The following is a 24059-nucleotide window of genomic DNA, read 5'->3' as shown; positions in this document are numbered from 1 at the left end:
GCTCCGCCGCACAAAGAGAAAAGTGAACCTACAGGCCTATGCGGCGAGTATACGAGTCGCTATCTCCCTGTGAGGCAAATATCTCCCTTTTTTTGTTGTTTTTCTTCTCATTACAGCACTTCGTGATATTCAAAAACACACAGGAACACCAAAGGTACTTTAAAAGCCTACTTCTGTTGTTTTTTTTTTTCTTATAATATGTCTTGAGGTTAGGAAAAAAAGAACTGAAGTTGAGACTTCAGACAACAAAGCAACAAATAAAAATAGGGTAACAATTTGTTATGTAGTAGCCTGCATATCTGGAGGACAAAACAAGCCATTCTTATGTGATAATTAATCTATTGTCAAGCTGTTTTGAACAGAATTAAAACAGTAAGAAATTGCAGATGAAATGGTGTGAAATCAAAAGACACTAAACTAATCAATCATTATTGCTCAGAGAAAAAAAAGAGGGAACAAAAGCTTGTTTCCCTTCAGCAGCGTCTGTGTGTGTCTGTTGTGCGAGTTGCTGCAAGTCCAGTGAAATCATTGCGCCGTGTGTCTTTAAGGCCAGAAGACAAGAACATAGCTATGAGTCGGGGACACGCAGAACAGCAGGAATTCTGTTTGAAAGTCGGCACAGAAAGGCAGTGAATGTGGAGGAGGGTAGCAGGCTTTTGCCCTCGGGCCTACCTGATGGGCGAGAACGCGTCTTTGAGCCGAGCGGTTCATGGAGGGCCAAAGGATGAGAGCGTATGAACTCCCAGATATAACAAGCCTAATGAAAACTACCAAGTAGCTACATTGTCCTCTGACACACAAGAATCCTTTTTTAGAGAGAGAAAGTATAAGGATATAGCTGGTGGGGATAACAGTGTGGGAGGATTCCAGGATCTCCCTGACCCAATCACTTGTGAAGAAGGCCAAGCTAATCAAGCCATGTTGGTGTTAAATCCTCGTGAACTCCTCCCAATCAAATGCTAAAGGTTTAGGTAGCAAAATGTATTAATTTAAAGTCATATAATCCAATGTTTATGCATTATAAAAAGTCATATAAGCACAGTGCTACGAAAGGCTTACAGCGCTGTATTTTAAGCAATGCTTCTGTAACATAAAAAAACAATCCCAGGATTCAAGAATTTATATCTGATGTTTGCAACACAGGAAAAATATTCGAACAAAGACAATTTTTGTGGAAAGACTCCAAGCGAGAAGATTAGTGTTACAAAGAGCAGGGAAGAAAGTCGAGCACTCACCTAATCTTCCCAACATCTTCACTCGTGGTGGGTTTATCAGTCAAAGAAAACCCGCGCATATAATTTTCATATCCTGGATTGCTTCAAGGGGCATTGGAAAACTGCTCAAAGCGTTGCAACCTTTGCTAGTTTTGTAACATATTTTATCAGGTTTATTTAACATAATATGGAGGCAGAAAAATAGATGGTTATGACATGTTTTTGGCAAATGAAAAAGGATAAACCTGTAAAGGAGACTACGGGAGGGTTAGGTTTGGCTTTTCACTACCCTAACAACAGACAATAATATCACCAAGAATGATAACTCTAGATTAGCTGCAGGACTAAAGAACCTAGAAAACTACTATCCATGTACAGCATACATTTTATTTTAAGATTTTGAGTTAAAAAGAAGACCTCTTGTGTGTTTCAGGTAAAAAATGATAGATGCAGCACTATGTTGTGTAGTGATTACAAGGTAACCAAAGAGGAAATCCCTGTTAGAGGCCTTAGAGAGATCTATTAACCTGTTCACCCTTAGTGGATCATTGCTAAATAACCTACTCTCTCTTTGTAGGCCTGATGCAATGGGACGGGGTAAGTAACATTTTCTTCAGATAATATAAAACTGATAAAGATGTAGACTCTAACAAAGAATTTATTTGGATCCTGCTCAAAATAGTCGCTGCATGCCGTCCTATATTTCTCTAACCACTTCTTACTTGCCTAATTTTATCAGTTTCACAAAAATCTACATAGAATATTGTTCTTCCAAATTATTTTTTTCCTTTAAGAGTAAAAGGGAATCTAAAAAAGGCTGAAAATCTGTAATTGTGACCATATACACCAAAACTTTCAGGAACATCAAGCCGTTGGTGGTGGCCAGAACATTTCTGCCCTGATTGTCTTTATCTAAAACAACAAAAGGAATCGTTAAATCCCAAAGTGAGTTTTTGATAAGCGGCCAAATAAACATGCAGAAATATGGAATGTTAGATTATTTGCTTTGGAACCGATTATGGCCAGGTGGGTTCGCCTTTTTGTCATTTCTCTTTTTCGTCGTCGCTCTTCTCCTGTCCTTTTTCCACTCCTCCACTGCCGCACACTTTTTTTCTGGTGTCCAGTTGTGCCTGCAGACGCGGCTGCAATGATAAATCTATGGCTGCAGTGTGTCTGTGTGTCTGACATTGTGATGTATCTCTACTGGCCTTAACTCCCTCTCTATCTTTCAACTGGTCCCTGAACCCCAAAGCCTCCTTTTGCTTTCTATCTCTTTGTCTCTGTCTCTCTGTGTCCATCCCTCGCTCTTTCTCTCAATGATCGGTTACTGACCCCCTCCCTCCTTACTTTTGCCTTGGCGCCGCAAGAGAGAGAGAACACAGAGACCCACCTACGACAACAACAAACAGGAACTGAACTCCACGATTTGCCCATTGATTTTCACTAGGGGCATTTCTGAAATAGCCCATCTGACCTTTTGGCCAAATGGTAGTGAAAAGAGGAAACAAACTATCGCTCACGCTTCACCTCCTCAGCAGCTATGTGACAGGACTGCACAGCTTGTTGCAACACTGTGGGTTAATTTTATCGAGGAAATCTGCAAACTAAAACCAAGGCATGGGCTGCAGGAGGAACCCCAAGGCCTAGACTAGTATTTACAAACCTGAAGAGGAACTTTTTAAATATATTTCTGCAGGTAAACTTTTACAAGTTTTGGAAGTAAGTTTGGTCCAAAGTTCAACAGATATACATTTACAAATAGAGATATTTAGTGGTGCAAACTGTCAGTAAAAATAGTGATTAAAGGTCACACAGGAGAATGCCTCATCAATTTATTAGATATGTAAGTATTCATATGTACGAGCAGTTTTATTGAAAGGCATGCAAACTACTCTTCACACCCATTTTAATTTTTTTTTGCATGCAGATTCAACACCACAAGGCCCCCAATTTTTCACAAGCATAAGATGCTCTTTACTTTTCATGCATCTCTAAATTCTATACTACTTGCATGTGGACCTGTTTCTGTGCCATGGCTGTAAAATCAAAAGCGCAAAAATGAGAAATAAAGTTTCTGTAGCGCATAGAGAGACTGCTATATCAGGTGGTGACAAAGCGACAAGTGAAATTTTTGTTTTAAGTTTGCATTTTTTGTATATAGCAGCTTTTATCCATGTGTAGATTATACACATTACGGATTATACTCAAAAACACCAAAAATCTCTCTCCTCCTTCCTTCGTCCTCTCACTGCCTCCTTACCGGTCCTCCAGCGTACACTCTCTTGAACGTATGCAACTGTTTGAGCTGGAGTGAGTGCTGTTTACCTGGAGCAATGGACTAAAGGTGGACTCATATATACGGAAGCTGTCAGGAACACAAAACAGAAAAAAAGAGAGGGAGAAAGATGTTGCTGCGGTGAAAGGCAATGTCTCCAAATCTGGGAGAAGTTCTCCTAAAGGTGGGAGTTGAACACTTCCCTAACCGAGGGCTTTGCAGACGTTCCCAGCAGACCCTCACTATTCACTTGGGCCTACAAAGTCTGTACGGCATCCTCCTCTTCCGCATGCCCAGCTCACCACTTGGTGGTGATCAGTCGACACCAAGACATTGCCGAAGGTCAGAAGATACAACTATGAAGTCGATCACTTACCTCTGACCTAGGGTGTCTTGGTGCCAAGTGCACTGGTGGACATCCCTATGCCTGAACATGGTGTTCATAATGGACAATCCGTGACTTGCACAAATGTCCAATAACGAAACAACATTCGGGCAACGAGGTAGGCGGCCTTTCCTACCAATCTTACCCCTACAAGTGTCAGTGTTGTTTCACACATTGGCATTGAAGTAGCCAGCAAAATGATGGAATCCCTGGGAAGGGTGTCATCCAACACCCTCCCAAACTCTATACTGTCCTTCAGCCTATAGGCTGAAACAACAGACCTCCTCACCACCCACTGGGGTAAACTCCAACACAAGACTTCTGAGCTGGGGGGAGAGACAATCAGGCCTACTCCCACTCTCCACCTCGGGCCACTCCAAAGTAGAAGAGAATCCAGCCTCTCACAAGGAGGGGAGTTGCAAAGCCCAGGAAATGTCTGGAGAAGAACCTGACTATACTTAGCCCGTATCGCTCCACCTCCAGCACCAGCTCAGGCTCCTTCCCCCAGCATGGTTATATTGCAGGTACCCAGAGCCAGTTTAAGTGCCCATGGATCGGGCTGTCGAGGCCTCCGCCTCTGACTGCTGCCCAATGCTTTCTCACCAGTCCTTCATGGTTACCACTGCATGTGGTGGGCCCACTAGGGGATGGCCTCACATAACTCCTTCAGGCTGTGCCCGGCCAGGTCCCTCAAGGAAGAACCCAACCGTCAGGCGCTTGCTGACGAACCCCGACCTCAGGCCTGGCTCTGCCGTACCAGACGACACCTTACATGCAGCTGATTTTGCAATATTATGGAAGGCCTTGCCTTCAGTCTATTCTTTTTATTCTGGTCCATGACCTTTAGTTTTGTCAGCTAGGCAATGATTTCTGATCAGAGTCCTTGTATGACATTTTTTGAAACAAATTAACTCTAGCTGGTCAAAATGGGCACAGTTGTGTGGTAAGTGGAACTCTCAGTTTACTACAGATTTCCAGGTTAGTAAATGGAAGCTCTTTTTAATATGAACTTATCTGCAGCTACAACAAGCCTGGGTCAGTGGTGGTGTTTTTGGAGTGCTTGTTTCTCTTTAAGAAGAAGAGTTATTAATGCTGTTTGAGGAAAAATGTCCTATTGAGACGTATATGTACTATGAGAGGAATGGCTTTCCCCGATGAACTGCACTGTGATGTCCCACAAAAATGTGAAACACACTAAAATAAAGGATTATAAATTGCAATGCTTATGTGTGCAATACTGCAATTTATATAATATATAGATATTCTATTACACTTGACCTGAAAATCCTGCATGCCAGTTTGCTCATTGGGTGTATATATTTTACAGCTGCCTCCAGACAGTGGTGGGGAAATTGGAGGTGGAGAAAAAGAGAGAAATGAGTCAAGAAATATGGGCTTATTGTTATTAAAATCATAATATTCACCAACAGTGTTGCTGTGACGTTTCCTATTCCTGACATCATAAATTAACCTGTAGGAGAGAATTGGTTTAGTATGTGAGCTAAAAGGTGAGCTACATTTTCAAATTTTCTTTCGTGAACCACATATAAACTAAACGATCTGTCGCTTACGTCGGACCATTCCTAAAGACGTCATTGTGGTGGTGGACCATAACGCTGCTATATAGTAAATATAGTTTGATGGTAGTTTGGTGGAGGCAGCAGTAGCTTTGTGCAGAGGGGTTTGTAGAGAGGATGGCTCCTCTGGCCGTCGCCTGAAAGAGCAGCTCGGGCTCATTATCCTGATGAAATTTGCGCAGATGTGTGAGCTGCCGACAGACTCGGCAGTGACACAAACAGCCAGCTCTGTCCCCTTGAGCCAGTCAGGTGATGAAAACCGGAGAGGCGCGGGGGCTGAGAAACGGCGGCCATTAAGCAAAACAGAAAGAGGTGAGGGATGCTGAAAGGGGGGTGTTTGTGTATGTCAGTCGAAGGGGTAGGTGGGGGCAGTTATATAAAGTAACTCCAATCCACCTTCTTAAAATTCCTGATGAAAATGGAAATGTGCATAAAGACGGCATCTCCTCACGAAGCTCTAATCTGGTCGTATTCAGATGACGAGCGGACTGCCACTTAACGGGGAGGAGATCCACTTTGATCACATGGGTTCCCCCCGGAGGCACCTATCATGATGCCTATTACACCACTTCATTTGCATATGTGGGGCTGAGATCTACCGTGAACGTTCAAAACTGCAGCAAAGCTCAGTGTTACTAGAAAGAAATGACTGGGGAGGAAGAAGGAAAAAAAGACAAAAGCCCTTTAAGACGCTCAGAGTGCAGTAAGAGAAGACATTTTGTCATTCAAAGGTCATAAGTTCAGTAGCAGACCAGTGAAGGATGTTAGAAATCGAGTTAGGGACACCAGAACTAAACAACAGGCTGTTAGGAGAGATAAGTGTGGAAAGGGGGCAACATTTCTTTGTCAGCTGATAAAAATGCGTACTTGCCCACTATACTTTCCCTGATTGAATAAAGCATTTTCCTTTTAAAACCCATGCTCACTTCCTAACTTCCACATCAACAACAGGTGAGCTTTGCTTGTTTCATCCTCCTGCCGACTCAAATTTCTCCCCTCTGCGGAGGCTCTTGATCCTTGTTAGCGAGCGCTGACACCAAGTGAAGTTATTCAGGTATAAACACACCAGGAAAACAAAAAAAAAAGGAAAGAAGCAAACTTGTTGTGTGAAAGAACAGCCTCGTTTGCGTAAACAACATTAACCATTCGCTAAAAGATGTATGGTCTACTTTCTGAAGCTCCACTGGGAATCCATTCATTTGACAACCTGTAGTTGAAACAAAGATATACCACTGTTCTATCTGACAGAAAAAGACTCTCTGAAGGAGATAATTTACAAACTAGTGTTGGTGTCACACCTGGGCCTACTGGGAATAGGGGAACTTTTTTCCACTGTTTATCACAGTAAAAAAGTAAATGCATCATTTAGTAACCTATATTTTAGTTGGTCTGTTCTTACTGAGACCGCTACCTGTTGTCAAAGAGTTTTGCATTTACAGCAGCAGATTAAGCTGATCTGCAGCAGGAATGTATATTTACCAAATATAAATAACAAATGAATAAATAAAGAACCACAAGGAAACCTTAAATTTCACTTCCAAACCTGAGACTTTTGTTTGTGCTTCAGCTTTCGATCAAATTCAGCAACAAGAAATTGTTGTTTCTCTTTTTGTTGCTCTTTGTTTAATTTGATCTATTAATAAATTCTAAGTGTTTAAATCAAAATATGTATTCTTTACTCATAGTTTTACCTTCTGCCAGCATTTTTATTACATAAAACTAATGACACATTGTGACAGCAAAATAAAGCCGCGTCCCCTACAGAATGAACCATAAAATTTTTTAAAAGCATGTGGTGTAGCATTCTGTATCTTTAAGCGCCATTTTAACCATAATCAGAGTTCAAAACAAATGTTCACATTTAATGTATTTTTTTAAAAACCAACATTGCTGGCTCCAGTCTTGCATCTTATTGTAAGAAGCTAACCACAAGTTAGCTTCACATACGTTAGCACAAGAGACAACATTCCAGTGTTGTCACATTAGTGAATTTGTAGCTATATTTGGGGACTTTTTAGACCCCTATAGAAAATTATTTTCTTTACGTATTTAAATAAAAAGGCGATTTCTTTGTTATTGGAGAGTTTAGCGACTTCATCTGAAAGCAGCAATGATTCTACAGCTGACAATCGTTCTGACCTGGATTACAAAGCAGGATATTAATATAATACAAATACAGTTTTGAATCTAGTCTCCTTTATTCTAGAAAACCTGAATTACATTTCGCAAGAGCAGATGAATGATGAAATGAAATCTGTGTTTAGGCCTCATAAGCATCTTTTTCTAAAGTTTTCTCCTGCTCTCCCTAAGAGCTACCTAAGCGAATGAAATTCCCTTCATCAAGCTTTGCTTTGCATGCTCCTTGCATTCCTCCTCAGTGGACATCTTTTAGGTGTTTTTGACAATACGAAAATAAAAAATAAATATAAAAACATGGTCACGGTCACTAACAAAAATTATTTAAAGTGAAATAAAGTCAAAGTATGTCTGAACAAGAACAAAGAATTAAAAAACACACTTATGATCTAATATAACACTGTGGGTGGGGAAGCAAAATCGCCCCAGACTTTAACAGAATTGAGCATCATGCTAACAATGTTGAAAATACAAGGAGCTCTTGCCCCCCCGCTGAAAGCAACAGGCCATTAGTGTTAACCTCAAATCATAAAATAAGCAGATTGGGTGATATTTTTACTCTAAACCTTAACGCCTCACAAACACCCCCGGAAATTGCTATAATAATTGATATATTGGGGACAATACCCAACATTTGAATCAAAGTGGCTTCGACCGATTGGCATCTTTGGCATATTGGACGCTGTACACCTTTTAAACAGAGCTAACAGTGATTTATCTGGCGTATTTTCCTGGTTTTTAACTACTAAATTACACTTCTGCCTTTCTTTAAGCCTCAGTCTGTCTAAGACAGCTGTGGGAGACACAACTAGCAAAAAAACGGCACAGTCAGAGAAGCTCCGGTTTTGAGCTGTGGCTTACCCAAATCATTACAGCCTGAAAATAGATTTAATTCTTAAAAACTTGGAACAAAAAATGTTCCTTTGTAATGTTTATATTCAAGGCTTCTCTGTATTTGGGATGACTGGGAACCCTGGGATGAAGCACAGAAAGGTATTGTTAAAAAATCTAGGATATTATGCTCTGTTCCAAAAATCCAGAAGAAAATACGTGTTTAAAAAAAAATGGGAAAACTACAAATGGAGGTGCAATAATGGTTTAACCTAATGGACAGTTTATGCATTTCTTATCCTTTGTATCAAAGAGGCAGAGCCCACAGAGTAATAGATAAAACTCAATGATAGGGAGGCTGAATAGAGAGAACAAAAAAAATAAAAAGGTGGAGGCTGTGTCTTTGGTGTGCAGAGAATCATTTTCTACACACCGGCATCAATCGGTGCGAATAATTCTCCAAACTTTTTTAAGTCCGACTTTAAATGGCATTACATATGTAGCGAAGCATGAAAAATTTATGCGCTGGAGTTGGGGAAATGTCAAGGGTAATGATCTCCGCAGCAGCTTACCTCCTTAGCTTTCTGTTTCAGTCGAGCTTGCTCTGGGTCTTCTTGCCTGGAGCGACTCTGTGGAGTTAAAAAAAAAAAAAAGGAGGAGGGTGAGGATGGGTGGAGGGGATACAGGTTAACAGCTGGTTTAAGCAGCCCACCTCTCCAATACACAGACACGTTTTGCTACTCATCTGTTGCTGTAGAAGAAAAAAAAAGTGTAAAATGGGAACAGGATACAGAGGTGTCAAGGACATCATATCTGAATACAGAGAAGAGCAATGGAGCACCCCCCTGGGGGGCAGTGGCCTTTAAACCTGCTCCAAATCCAGCCCTAAATAAGCTGCTGCAGGGGGATTCTAATCAAAAGAGGTTATTAAAAAGTCTGCAGGAGCCAGAATACACACACACACACACACACACACACAGGGGAGAGGATGTTGGTGAGTGTTAGTGGCAACGGCTGTCTGTGTGTCACCGTGTGTGAAGCCAGTGTGGCTATCCGTGTGTCCCTGGCGTAACAACACAGCACTTCTATTTTAATCAGCCGCTATGATCTGGGTGAATGTACTTGTCCCTGGAAATCCTTCACGACAGAGCCAAATGTGCATGTACAGATGACCACTGCGGGCAACACAGGCTCATCGTGGCACCAGGGACTAACTGAGGGTTGTTTGTGAATGCAGGCATAAGGTGCATCGTTTCATGTGGCAGAATTAACCACAGTCTGCTCCATGAACATGGGAAATAGAGCAGTTCTTGAAGGGGCATTACCACATCCTGACCTTCTTTAAGCATTTTATTTATACTTTTTTTAGGGTCCTTAATGTGATGACTCAATATCAAATAGTTCTTGACAGTGGGAGGTTAATTACGTGGGTTTTATTCCAAATGTTTTGCAAATAACAAATATATGGTGTTTTTTTTTTTTATTGTTTTAAGCACGTAAGACTAATTACCAAAAGAAAAGGTAAGTTTATATTTAGAGTAAAAAAAAAAACTATATATTAATTCAAGTGCATAAGATCTACTTGTCATATTTTAAAGGCAAAAATTTTCATTCTATTAGCAGATCATCTAATTTATCGGCTCTAATTAAGAGCAAATATAATTTTTTGGGGGAAACGTTTATTAATTATTTGATCCGTTTTTAGAGTGTGTTTGGTAGTTGTGATGTTGGGGCAACATCTGACATGAAGAAGAAGGTTCTTCTAGTTACAACAAAAATGGAGAATCACTGGGAACACGTGCTATTCGCAGTGATACACGGTGCAGGTGGCGTTATGCTGAGGAGATGCTTCTTTTGCAGAGTTCATTGGTAAGAAATGATGAGAGAACAGATGGAGCTTAATAAAGGATAATCATTGTATTAGTAAAAAATAAAATAAACTGTGTTATTTAGCTTTCCACTTAATAATTAAGTGGCAGTTTGTGTTGAGATAGGTTAAAGTTTGTGGTTGCAGTGTGTGGAGTGAATTCTGTTCCATTATTGTTGCAGGCAAAGAACATGGTGTCTAAAAAAGATTTTTCTACTTCAAATTTTAGCCTTAATGTTTTTTTCCCCCTTGTTTTATACATTTACAGATTTTTTATATTTTTATATATTTAATATTTTTTCTCAAATTTTTGTTTTTCAGATGTGCATGTACAGGCAAAGAATATGGTGTGTAAAAAATGTTTTGTTCTTCAAATTTAAGTTTTAATTGTATTTTTTTGCCTTGTTTTATAGATTTACAGATTTTTTATATTTTTATATATTTCATATTTTTTCTCAAATTTTTGTTTTTTTTAGATTGAGTTTAGCAAATTGCATTCTTTTCAATTAGCGTTATCCAGATCACATTCTCTTAACTTCTGGGGGCAGGTCCTATTGGTCTGCATAGACATCAGTAACAGTATTGTAGTGATCAATATGCGCTTCAAGAGCGAGTGTTATTGGGCTTGAAGTGGAGAAAATACGATCTGTTAAAAGATATTTGAAAAGGATGCCATTCATAAAACTCAATCAGAAAAACTATAATTTAAAGAAAGAAAAAATATATAAAAAATACTTGAAACAACAGCAAAGTTGCTCTGAAAGCCATATTTTTTATAGGCTTTTTCTTCAAAATTTCCATTCACAAAATAAGTTGATTTTCTTGCAACAACAATGGAAAAAGATTCTCTTCAATGAGACAAAACGTGGAGCCGTTAACTATGCAAAACCTATATTTGGACAAAGACATCTAAATCTGAGCAAACCTCAGACCATCATAGTCTATATTAATAAAATAGTTTTTTAAACACTCTTCACATTATGTTTATTAAAAACAGCTTCTATCATAATCACTGCCGACTATTAGTGCGTTTCTCCTCCATCCATCTAACCTATCGTTTGGATGAAGATCAGCAACTCCTAAGCCTTCCTGCTAATTGGCTTTACATATATCAGGCAGTGCACGTATTGGTCGATGTCTGAACCAAGACTAATGTGTTTGCCCTCCAGTGGGCCAGAGCATCCCTCAAGTCCTGAGTCATCTTTTAAACGGCCGGCACGGTCGACAGAAGGAAGCCTTACAGTGAGGGAGGAATGTGGAAAGATGACAGTGGAAGGGATTATCACAATGGATTTCTAATTCTGAAGCCCAATGAACGGGTGCTGAAACAGGAGACATGGAGGGAGAGAGGAGTGGGAGGGGACGGTGCAGATGGACTGTTTGCAGAGACCAGTGCTGCCACTGGCGGATTCTGCATCTTATCAGCCAGCTGCCGCAAAGTAGCGTCTAAGTGCTGAGAGAAAGAAAAGGATGCATTATGTTTGTAAAAAATAGGACCCATCCGAACACTTAATATGCGAGAAGAGCACATCTAAAGACTGAAACTATTCTTTCATTGTAAAAACAAGAAAAATTTTGAAAAATTTACAGCCAGGGATTGTTTACTTGAACTAGGCCATTCTCACGCTTGAATAGTCCTTGACATACAGCAGAGGTGTCAAACTGCAGTGCTCTTGAGCCCCTGCTCTAAAACACCTAAATAAAAGGCAAGATTTACTTCCCAGTATTTAAAATATTTGATTTGGGTTTGATGAAGTAAAGAAACATCTAAATGTAGCAGGAGTTTGACACTTCTGATGGGTTTGGTATCATAAATAAATAAAATTTTGTTTTTTGAGTGTGTGTAGTTGTTTTTTAAACGTCTTTATGTTTAACTCTCTTTATCTTCCCATCACCTCTGACCATATTCCCTCTCCCTAAGGAAGAAAAATCAACATCACAGCATGATGCACCGAGCTTCATTGTGGGGGAGGTGTGTTCGAGCGATACGCTCTGTAAGATTATCACTTCTATTAAGTTACATTTTGTACATCCAACCAGAGAATCTCCTTTTGCATGTTTGCTATGTCCTCTATACAGCTTTATGCATAATAAAAGATAGAACCTTCTCTGCATTTCTATCAACAAATGCTTTCTTCTCCACAATTGTCTAATGAGACCAGATTCAGGAAGCTAACAACTGTTCCGTAAAGATTTCTGCAACTCAGAATGACAACTGCACATAATAAGACCTCTGGTTTTGAGATTATAATTTACAATGTCTTACTAAGCTTTAAAAATCAATTTTTGCACTTATTATGATTCCTTTTTTGTTTTTCTAAAAATTAACAATCTAAGATAATCTTTTTATCCTTAGTATATTAATCTCAATACAAAATCAATAAAACTTTGCCTTGATCTATGATTGTAAGACTTGATTAGATGGAAACATTTCTGTTGTGGAGGTGAAGGCCGAGTTAACATGCTCACTATAACTTTCAGATTGATAAATACGGTTAAAAACCCGTCAACATCTTCCTTCCAGATCAAAAATATTCCCTTTTTTTCACAGTTTTTCCAACTGAAAACAAAATGCTTGTAACGTGACAGTATTTGGAAAAGTCTAAAGAGAAGAGAAAATTTGGTGAAAGTGCCGAACACAAATAATCAGCCACAGCAAAAAGTAGCTTCTCTGCCTGAAACATATTACTTGTGTAAACAATTTGGGATGCATGATATAATTGGCCCCCTATTGGTATCGGCCTTAAAACTGAATATCGGACATCGGCCACCCCACCGATATTTAACCCAATATTTGATCAGCTTCTGAGTCTCTAAAGTCTAAAAAAAAAAAATACTACTTCTTCTTCTTTCTCAAAAACTTCTTTTTTACAGACTTAAAAACTTCTAAAGAGGAGGGAAAAAATATTGATACATTAAAATATCCCAATATCTTCATATGCTGATATATTGCCCTTTAAAAACACCATATCAATCTCTTTTACTAATGAAATATTGCTATATGTCATCGTTATGCTACGTTATGCTACGAAATATGTTGATATATTGATGCGGTATCGATCTATTTTACTAACAAAATCTCACAAGAATTTGCAAAATATCACGAGAGTTTGTAACAGAACGATGAAATTTCACGAGATTTTGAAAGTAAAATAGATCGATACCGCGTTTTTAAAAATCTATTTGATATCAGCATATGAAAATATATTTGAGTATATTATTTTTCAAAGTGTCAGAAATGGATAACAAAACTGCTATTTTCAATGACTACTTATTTTTGTCCAGCTTTAACATCGGTATCGATATCGGTTATCGGCTACATGAGTTTTAAAATATCGGCATATCGGATATCGGCCAAAATCCCAATATCGTGCATCCCTATAAACAATCTAATAAAATATTAGAGTGAAAAATGCAGCTAACAGCACAAAATTACACTTAAGTTTTTGGTTTTTGAAAAAGTCTATTTTCTCTTGTTTTGAGAAGTGAGACAATTTGCCAATGGAATAAGATGTTTCATGTATAAAATAAGAGAAAATTGTATTATCTTAATCGAATTCCAAAAAATAAAAATGATCTTATTCTAAGGAGTCAAATAAGGGAATAAAAACTTTTTTAGTGAGCTTGACTTCTTTTTAGATCCATTTTTGCAGTGTATCTGATTTATATTGGTTAAGAAAAGTAATGATATTTTGCAGCCACTTTAACTGCAAGTTTGGTGCTGAAGGGTTTTCGTTTTTTAAACATTAGCAGGTTTAATGCCCACTGAGTTACTTATTACAGATTTTATAACTATATTTGATCCTAAGTAACGCACAGCAACTGTACAGAGGACATGAACACACATGTTGGAAGCAGTTGGTTTTTCCTCCACAACCGAGAGTGGAACAACTTGTATAATCGTTACGCAAAGGGCTGCTCTCCAAACATCTCCTCAAACCAAAACACCATGGCAACAGCAGCCAAAAAGCCACAGATATAGCTCTGGGGTGAAGTCAAACTTTCCTCTGCGATCCATGCAATCATGCAGTTTGAACAGCCTCGAGTGTAGCTCCTCCAAGATGGACCAGGCTTTTTTTTTTTTTGAAGAGTTATTTGCTAATGCTGCTACTAAAAGAGTTTACTACTGTCCAAAAAAAAAAGTGTTTTAGAGTGTTAAATAATGCAGAGCATGGTGCTGACATAGGGATCTAAAAGCTATTGTTTTTAGCGCCCTATTTAAAACACTCCGATTCTGAGAGACACTTTGCATTGATGCAATGCTTTCTTCACAGCTAACCAGCAGAAAATCTATGACTGTTTGAAAAGACATTAAAAACCAGGCAGGTCTTGAGGTAACGTGGTCAAATTTTATCAACAATATAATTTTTTTAATAACCTGCATTGAAGGACTTGGATATAATGATGCAATTAACAAATTAAAATAAGCTTTTAAGAGAATCTGTACGGTGGGACCCTGGTTCCATCAGAAATAATTAAACTACCGTAAATTCTCTAATATTGGCCTGTATTCCAATAGCGGCCGGGTCTCTAATAATGGCCGGTCTCGCTGTCAGAGGAGGTAAATAATGGCCGGTCTCTAATACAGGCCGGGGCTATAAACGTTTTTTCTGGGCATACCTCAACATTATACTTGTGGTAGTAACATACAAGTACCACAGCCCTGCGCAGCTGAACGACAAGCCCTGCTGCTGCCCGTCTGCGCGAGGAAGAGAACAGACACGCAGCAGAACAGGAGGAGCGCGAGTGATGAGGAGATTAAAGGGAGAGATGAAGAGGAGGAGGAAACTGAGGAGGAGAATTAAACAGAATTGGAGGATTTTTTTTTTTTTTTTTTACTTCAAACCAAGCGAGACATGGTAACTGTACTTTTTCAATAAATGAACCTAGTGTTTTATAGGTTCAAATAGACACAAAATCTCATTTTTATTCATTCCACTGGTAGTCTGTTTTGCTCAAATAGCAATAGAGGCCTGTCTCTAATACTGGCCTCTATCCAATAAAGGCCTGGACCGCGATGCACTTGAGTGAAATAAAGGCCCGGGCCTATATTAGAGACTTTACGGTACTTACCTTTACACTAACCTTGCACTGCAGGGCATTTTCCTTTGGATATTATCAGCTTTTTCCGACTGCAGTGAATTTTATACATTTTAAGGAACACGTATGGCTCAATAGGAGACAAACGTGGATAAAACATACAGAACTCATAGTTAGTCTGTATTTTGACAATAAAATTGGTGTTATGGGATGAAAAGTGGTGCAATGAGTAGAACTGCTGCCTTGCAGCAAGCAGGTTCCAGGTTTGATTCCCAGGCCGGGGTCTTTCTTCATGGAGTTTGCATGTTCTCCCTGTACATGCGTTGGTTCTCTCAGGAACAAGTTTACCGTAAGTTTTGTATCTAATTTGCACATGTTCTTCATTTTCCATCAGCTTTTTACTGACTAATTTTTTACTCTCACAGTAATACGGGACAAAGTGCGTTCCTTTTCCACTAATTACGGGACAGGTTCTTCTATTTCTAAATACGGAACAATCCCGCAAGTTGACATGGCTCATTATACTATCACTCATTTAGCTGTAACTTCATACTATTTCACACCCAACTGAAATCTTGTCCTCTTTCCTCTTCCTCTTGACAGTACCTTAACTTCCAAAAACATTGCTTTAGTCATCAATGAGGATTTGTTCCAATATGTGAATCAATTGTCAATGAACTGAAGCGAATCACTAAGTAAAAACCAGGGTGAGAGGGTTGGGAGTGGGACCTCCGGCCTCTGCGACTCACAAAATAATCTCTGTTACCCCCAGCTAATAATGGAATACCTCCAAACTAACGACTAAAGCTGGCTAAAGTTAGCTTCCCCAAGCTCACCTACTGGAAACACAGAGAAATGCGAACAAGGAGCGATTCACCAAATATTAATCAGCAGAAATGATGTGGATTCACAGTATGAATCAATGAGTGAATCCTGTAGGGCTGTGAGGGTGATGTTTCACGAACTCATCGCCTCATACAGGTAATGATCAACCCCTGATTATCCACTTAAGCTAATCATGACCTGGAAATGATTTTATTTTGTTCTCTAAAACTCATGATACATTTTTTTCATCCTTTTTACATCTGAGTCAACTAACTTACAGTTGCAAAAGAATAAAAAAAATGGGTTAAATCGAATCTTAAAAAAGTTTGATCTTTCTTAGCTTCTTTAACTGTTAAAGGACATAATCAGTCTTAATGTTTGATGATTAGCACACCTAATATCACTAAAGCCATGCTTACTGCCTACTTTAAATGTGAAGGAGCAGAAACTGAGTCAAAGCTTTGAAAACGACAAACTAAATGTGACTGAAGCAAAACTTCTCACCAATTTGGACTGTAAAACCAAAACTGTAGCAACAAAAAATTATGGATTTAAGGAACGAATCTTTTGAATAAATCATTTTAATAAACTGAATGAAGCGATTCAATTATATTCAACAGAAATGCTGTTCCCATCCCAAATGCTCTAATGAAATGATTTTTTTTCATCATGAAAGAGAACGTGTAACTACTGCATAGTAGTCCATACATTTTTCTTTTAATCCCATCAGTATTACACCTCTGGCACTGGGATGTGGATTAAAACTTTTAACTTTTTAAAGTTTTATTGCTTGTTGGATGTCTGTGTGTGTGGTGGCTATTGAAGTTCTGACCCCAGCTTCTCCTTAAGGCATCACCAAAAGTCATAAAGTGGCTTTTTTTCAACGATAATCTCAAAGGATGTTTATCTCTGTTGCATATGCTTCAATTTCAACTCGCTTTTTTTTTTCCACGACTCTTTTTTAGCATTAATATGTTTAGATACAGCACCCTGCAAACAGCCTGATTCTTTAACAATTAGCTTTTGCAGCTTCCCATCTTTGAGGATATGTGTGTCAGTGACAGTTAGTCACACCCTATGAATGTAGGCAATAACATTCCTGGGAAAGTGGATTTTGGGCTTTCATTAGCCGTAAGCCAAATTCACAGAAATAAAAAAGAATTAACACTTGAACAATATAACTCTGTGTATGTGATAAACATTTATTACATATGTTTACATTTTGAGCATTTGAGAATCAATGCTTTGAAGGTTCATCAGTTACATGTTTATTATTTATAGTTATTCTTAATGTCTTTACAAGTAAAAACATTAAGAGCTACACATGACAGAAAGAGTTTATTCCTTTCGCCTTGACTAATGATTAATGTGAGTTTGTTTTATCAGGAAATGTTGTTGAGTTTCTTCATAATCCATCAGCTGAGCAAAGGCCCTTTTCTGGAGATGCATCAACCAGGAAATATTGTAGGCATCATTTCACTTTGATTTTGTTCTTCCTATAAACACTAACGTGAAACAGAAAAATGCGCTGCAGGTGCTTTCATAAAGGTGAGCCTTTCAATAGAAAAATAAAAGAAAGAAATCGTAAAATGGTTCTAATCTAACATCAAACGATGCGTCGCTTATCCTTTTACAGATATTTTTTATTCTTACGTATGTTAGTGGATGTGATAACAGATGCAGTTAGGTTTGATGCTTTCAATGAAAATGAAAAAAATCCAATTCTTCACGTTTTAGAACCAGCTGATTGATCTGAGCTGAATTAATAGGTGTGTTTCTTGTGTGTGTTGGCATCAGAGGAAACAGTTTGGATTAGAAAGGGTCGATCTGGCTGTGCTGGATAGGAGTTTTATATCGTACTGATCCCAGCCCCTCCTCCTTGTGTCCAGGGAAGAAGCGCCAGGACAGAGGAGGCCTGAGGCCAGCAGCCTGGGTCACCTCATCCATGGGAGTCACACTCTAATTCATCTGTCAGAGCCAACACAAGAGCAACACACGCACTGACACACACTCTGTCACACACCCGCAAATCAAGACAGCGAGGTGACGATAACTCACTTTAGCGGCTTTCAGAAGGATCTCTCTCTCCTGCTCATCCTTCCTCTGCTTCTCCATCCTCTCCAGCTGCTCGAAGAAGCGGAGCTGCGAGCGAACGTCTGCAGACTGCTCGTAGCATTCGTCGTCCTGGGAAGCAGACGGAGAGAGAACGATAGCAGGGTTACAACGACAAAATAAGAAGCTATGTCTTCAGCTTTGCCAATAAACTTAATCAACATCCTGACAGATGTTAGCAAATCTACACCCAAATATCTACATTCACATCATTTTGGAGTATGTTTTTTAAAGCTTTTCTTTCAAAGAAAGAGATTTCATTTTACTACTGACTTTAATTGTTGCTTTTGTACAAGAAACCCTTTTTTCAAGGGAAAACCTGTAGAATTAAAGGGCAAACAGGTTTGCCTCAAACAACAATTATTGTTTTGCTGCACATTATGTTTTATTTGCGGAGAAAAGAGACGTAGATGCAGACTGTATAGATGCAATCACCTGGGTTTCTTTAGATAGTAACTTTTTTAGCAGTTTAAAAACAGATTTAAGAAAAGTGCTTTGTTTTATAGTTTAGATATGCTAGGATCAGAGAAAGAAAGCAACACAGACAACAAGTTTTCCTCACAGTCTGTCTTACTGAAATATTAATGCTGAAATAGGGTAGTAACCAATGAAGCATGAGAAATATTTTGCTTCTACCATTAACACGCTTCTTCTTCAAAGTTCGTCAGCAGAGACGATGCACATGTACTGAGTCAGAAAACCATTTGGAAATACATTTAAAAGACACCTGATCTAGGTTGTTTTTAGAACAGCTAATCACATCATTTTACACAGAATGTAATGAAATCCAGTCTAATATTAAAGCTTCTTTTAAAGCATAAGAAATAAGTACAAATTTCTTAAAATATGAGTTTTTAGCCTTAAGCTTAGCAGGGTAATAAGGTGATTTGCCAACAGAATGAGTATTTCTGTCTTTAAAATAAGAGGATTAGATATTATGCATTTCAAATAAGATATTACAGGTGTTTTTTGTTTTTATTTTAGAGGTAAATCATCTTATTCCTGCTCAAATCAAGAGAAAACACGGTATTTTAAGAAAAAATGACTTTCTTATACTCCATATTTGCAATGTACCTTTGTTGTGTTTTCACTTTCTAAGCAAATCTGTGTCACATTAGATTAACAACGTTAATTAATTTTACATATTAGCCCAATTAACTTGCTTTAGGTATTTTGTCAAATATTTCAAAAGAAAAAATTCTAAGAAATTAATTAATTAATAAACTGAATTTTGTTAAAAAAGTTGTAGGTATGTAGCTTGATGAAGGCGAACTAACACACCTGTTTTTTCTAGATTAGAACGTCTCAGTTTGGGTATTTTTCTTTATTATTTGTGTAGAAAAAAGCTGCTATTGTTTGAGGAAGAAAAGTAATTAAGTTGAACAGAGCAGCTAAGAGTTAAAAACAACTATAAACTATTTATTTAGCTTCTAAGTTTTTATTTTAATAAAAGTTAAACGTTCATCTCTGGTTGTTGAGCTAATCTAGAGAGCAGATTTAAACCTTTGAACAAGAAGTTTAGGGACCCCTGTTATACTGCTTAAGGCCACTTTATACCTGTTTTCAACTAAAAAATACGAAAAAAACCATCTGAACGCGTTCGGTTAAACAACAGGAACAAATAAAGACGGAGCTGAAATGAAACCCAACCGGTCTGCGCAAATCCGCACTCCTAACCACACAAACTTCTTCTATTTACAGACTCTTTGCTTCACCTCCCATGTGGGAAATAAGAAGGCAAATGTAAAAAACAACTTTTTTAGGTCATCAAAAGTTAATAGGATAATTGCTTCTCTCTCCCTGTGTGGCTGCATGTCTCTGATGCAGCTCTGTTCTCGCGTTGCGCTTCATTTCGATGCCACTCTCCTCTCGTCTTCCGCATATATCCAGTGTTTCCATAAGGGGATGAGAGAAGCTGAGTGGCACACAACACAAAGACACATCAGAGGGGTCTCTTCGCCATCGCCCCCGCCTCTGTCTCTCTCATCCAGCCTCCCTTCTCTTTGTTGCAGAGCTGAGCCTGCACTCTTGCCGTAGCTCCTGCTGAAGCCCGGCTGCTCTTTAAGAGGCCGCCTTGTCTTTTGGTCTTCCTCCATTGCTCCCTCTTTGTTTTCTTTTTTCGCTGATGTCAACAGAGTGGCTTCACAGAGCTCCCTCCCTTCTTCTCTCTCTAGCTAGAGCACACCTCATTTGGAAAACCACAAAAAAGAAGAGAAGAACGAATAGAGAGTAGCTGCGCAAAAACAAGAAGGGGACAACTGTGCCAGTGCTTTCCCTCCCGCCGCCTCGGCATCAAGAAAAACATATTTTCAAAGTTTCCCCCCAGTTCCCCTTGCCATGCAAAGACTTCATCTTGTTGTGGGGATGGCTTCTGCTTTAATGTAGACCAATTAAATGTTGTTATATGGTTACATTTATGGGATGTGTGAGGTAGAGTCGCCCATAATGAGAAAAAGTGTGCAGGTGTACGTAGGCGAGTACTTTTCTCGGGTTTTCAGTGATAGTGTGGAAACTTCCAGCTCTCATGTTTGGTGACAACTTGAGGGCATTTAAAGGAGCTCTTAAACTAAGTTTTGTGGGTTTGTATCAGCTACAAACTCAAATTCTTCATGTGCAGACTTCGCCATATGAAGCTAAATAAGCGGTTCAAAAAGCTCACTGAAGTTTCTGTGCCGTTTTGAAAAAATTCCATCATAATCTAATCTGAGTGTTTACTTTATGTTGTCCAACAAACGGTAGGTCCAAAGCTGCTAACATATAATGCTGTTAAACTTTTTTTTTCTTTTTTCTTCAGCTTACATCAAAACAAATGACTCTTATTTGAAAAAACTAAAGCAAAGCAAATTAGAGTGGAAGAAAAATTACTCATGGTTTGCATATTTATTTGAAGTCCACCTGGCTGCAATTTACAGTAACCTCAATATAAATACTGCTGCTCTGGAAAAACCTCAAAGATCTTCTATTAGAGAAAACTAGTGAAGGCTAAAAAAGATCCATATTAGAGGCTGAATGTCTTAAGATTCAACAAAAAGGAAACTCTGGTCAGATTAGACAAGCCCCGAAAATGGGGAGTGAAAAGCAAAGTAAAGTAAAACTGTAAATCACCATAAGCTCAGCCTCTCCACTGAAGCATGGTGGTAGCAGCATGATGCTGCAGCTATGCTTTCTTCAGCAGGAACAGGATGGTTCTTAAAGACGAAGGATGGAATAACAGCATCTATCGGTTCTATTGAAATATTTTAAGGATGTTCTTACTCTCGTTTTAAGCCTACATGAATTAGAAAAATTTACTTGACTGGATTGTAAATTTAATTTAAGATAGCTAATTGCATAAGCAATATAAATGTATGGCCTAGAGAAAATCCAATCAACTGTCTGAATTTGCTCATATATGATGAACATCTGAAAATCTGAAAATCTTGCCTGAGCAGATTGTTCATATGTTTTGTTCCTGTCTCAGTGAGGTCACAGGTCAAGGTAAAAAAAAATAAAAAATGTAATTTGTTCACAATCATTTATAATCCCTTCATTTCATTTTATTAGGTCTTGCCTCTTCCTTTGAGCTTAGTTTATGATTTCCTCGTGTAGTTTGTTTACGATTAGAGATGCAGGATCTATTTTTTTCCAACCATGATGCTGAGCGTACTGGCCGATGTCCAATACTGATTGGATGCTGCGCTGCATGAAATAACCGTGTACCTCGCCATGTGAGTTAAGGCATCATGCCTGAAACAAACATGGGTAAAAAAAGGTGACAAATTAACACAAATATAAACCATGACGCCACAAAAAAACTTTACAGAAGTTTGAATAAAAATCTACAACAAAAAGGCCGTTTCACCAGATTAGGTTGAGTGCATCAGTTGACATTAAAGCAAAAGCAGAAAAAAAAAAGGTCAACCAGCAAAAATAATAATAAGAAGAGACCAAAAGTTCAGCTGTGGGTGTTTAAAAGAAAAAAAAAAAGAAAGAAATATTCCCAATTATTACTGTTTAACTGGAATGGTGCCATGATGAATTATGTGTTTTACAGCCAAGATAAACAATACTGTAACTTCCTATCATTAGTGACATCTGAGCACACTCCCCTCTGGGTAAGACCATATAATGCTCTGACAGTACCAGTTAGGACGCTAAATGGTGATAACAAAACACAAAACAAAGACAAGGCTGGTTTGGTAATAAAAGGATCACCACCAAAAAAATAAATAAAAAAAATGTGTTTGCCATAAAACCACATATGAGCAGGGAAGGTGAGACCAAAACATGACATGTTTGGATGTAATCTGTGCCTTTTCAGCCTTTTCTGATCTATTTTCCTCTGTTATAATTAAAAGAATGATGAAATTAACAGTAATTTCATATTGAACTAGTTTTTTTTAGTTGACACCACTATAAATAACTGAGTGAGATGGAAAGATGATGTCTCATATAAATTTGCAGACTTGTTTATTAAAAATTAATGGAAATTGTACGTTACAGACTTTTTGATAATGCCAATCATCATAACATCATCAAAACAAACCTGTAAAACATCGTTTTGGAATAAAGCTGGTGATCTATACCCTTATATTGCAACACAACAAACAATCCATGGCACATTAATGTATAAAACAATAAAGAGAGAGGTAATGGCTGCTGTTTGAGGACAGAAAAGGGATATTAATGTGTATGGATAACGTGTTTTACACTCGCGGAAGGAGCGTGATCCAACGTGGACTTCTGGAGAGCGCTGTCTCTGCAGCTGGAGTCATTGTTAGTTACTTTTTGCAGGACACCCACACCGTAGTCACATTAAAGCTGCAAATCTTATTCTATTTTATTGGATTTTATGTGAAAGGATAAAGTAATGCATAGTAGAAAATGAAACCCGTGGGACGGCAGGTCAGAGATAAAGTTATGGAGATGTTTGACGCAGCGTTAGGCTACAAAACATTTCAACTTTTGAGGAATGAGCCATAAATGAGGCAAAGGTAAAGGAGCATGGTCTAATCAGAACTGTCCCATATAGCTTAAAAAACATTTCATGATATAAATCAATATTAATTAATTAATTAATGTTTGAAATAAAGGAAAGGACGAATTATTCTGTAACCTTAAATCAATGTAAATCTAACATTTAACATTTAAAAATCGGTCTGCCCTACCACTAAGCTTGCTTAGCTTGGCCAAAAGAGCTTCAATTCTTTGATCTGCCTACATCCCCCAGAATGCCGTGTAATGCTGGATTTTAATCCAATGAATTAAAGAACATTCTAACAGAATTACCTTAAAATTATGTTGATCTGGTGTTATAATTTATATTGTTATTGTTTTATTGCCCAGCTTTACGTTCATTTGCAAACGTCGTTACATTTCCTGCCTCATTAGACTCAAGCATCTTTTCAGACTTTCGTGTTTCTTAGGTTTTTTCTTATTGTTTCACAATTTCTGTTATGTCTGCCCAGCTCTGATTGGCCTTTTCTTTTTTAGAAATGAATGTTTGGGTTTTTACAATGTTTTCTTTCAAGATATATTTGAGTTGACCTCTAGAATTATTTTCCACAATGGCTTTCTTTGTACGAATAGAATATTAGATCTCTTTTTTATCCATGTATTTTTATTGTATTCTAACTACTTGTCTTGTTCGCCTTACTTTGTTATTTGGTGTGTACAGTGCCCTTCAGATTCTTGTATAAAACTTATTATTATTTTAGACTGTACAACCAACAGGGGCCCTGTTAATACTTTTTCCACAGGTTATTTGTTATAAAATTTGTATTGTATCTTGGAGCATCAGAGTGAAAGTTGCCAAATG

The 24059-nt window shown here is 38.2% G+C and overlaps 1 protein-coding gene across 3 annotated transcripts in view; it reads right to left on the bottom strand.

Annotated features, from left to right (window-relative positions):
- LOC107099507 (transcription initiation factor TFIID subunit 4-like) overlaps nt 1–24059 on the bottom strand; it is a 152576-nt gene that overhangs the window by 63684 nt on the left and 64833 nt on the right. For all 3 annotated transcript variants that reach the window (XM_015397656.1, XM_015397657.1, XM_015397658.1), the window contains 2 exons: nt 18209–18334; nt 8991–9047 (listed from right to left, as the gene is read on the bottom strand). In XM_015397656.1, coding sequence (XP_015253142.1) covers nt 8991–9047; nt 18209–18334 — 183 coding nt within the window. The remainder of the gene's footprint in view (nt 1–8990; nt 9048–18208; nt 18335–24059) is intronic.

Source organism: Cyprinodon variegatus, unplaced genomic scaffold, assembly GCF_000732505.1.
Source record: "Cyprinodon variegatus isolate N-32 unplaced genomic scaffold, C_variegatus-1.0 Scaffold879, whole genome shotgun sequence".
In the NCBI taxonomy this organism is placed as follows: Eukaryota; Metazoa; Chordata; class Actinopteri; order Cyprinodontiformes; family Cyprinodontidae; genus Cyprinodon; species Cyprinodon variegatus.
The sequence above is the reverse complement of the archived record's forward strand: the minus strand, read 5'-3'. Positions and strand labels throughout refer to the sequence as shown.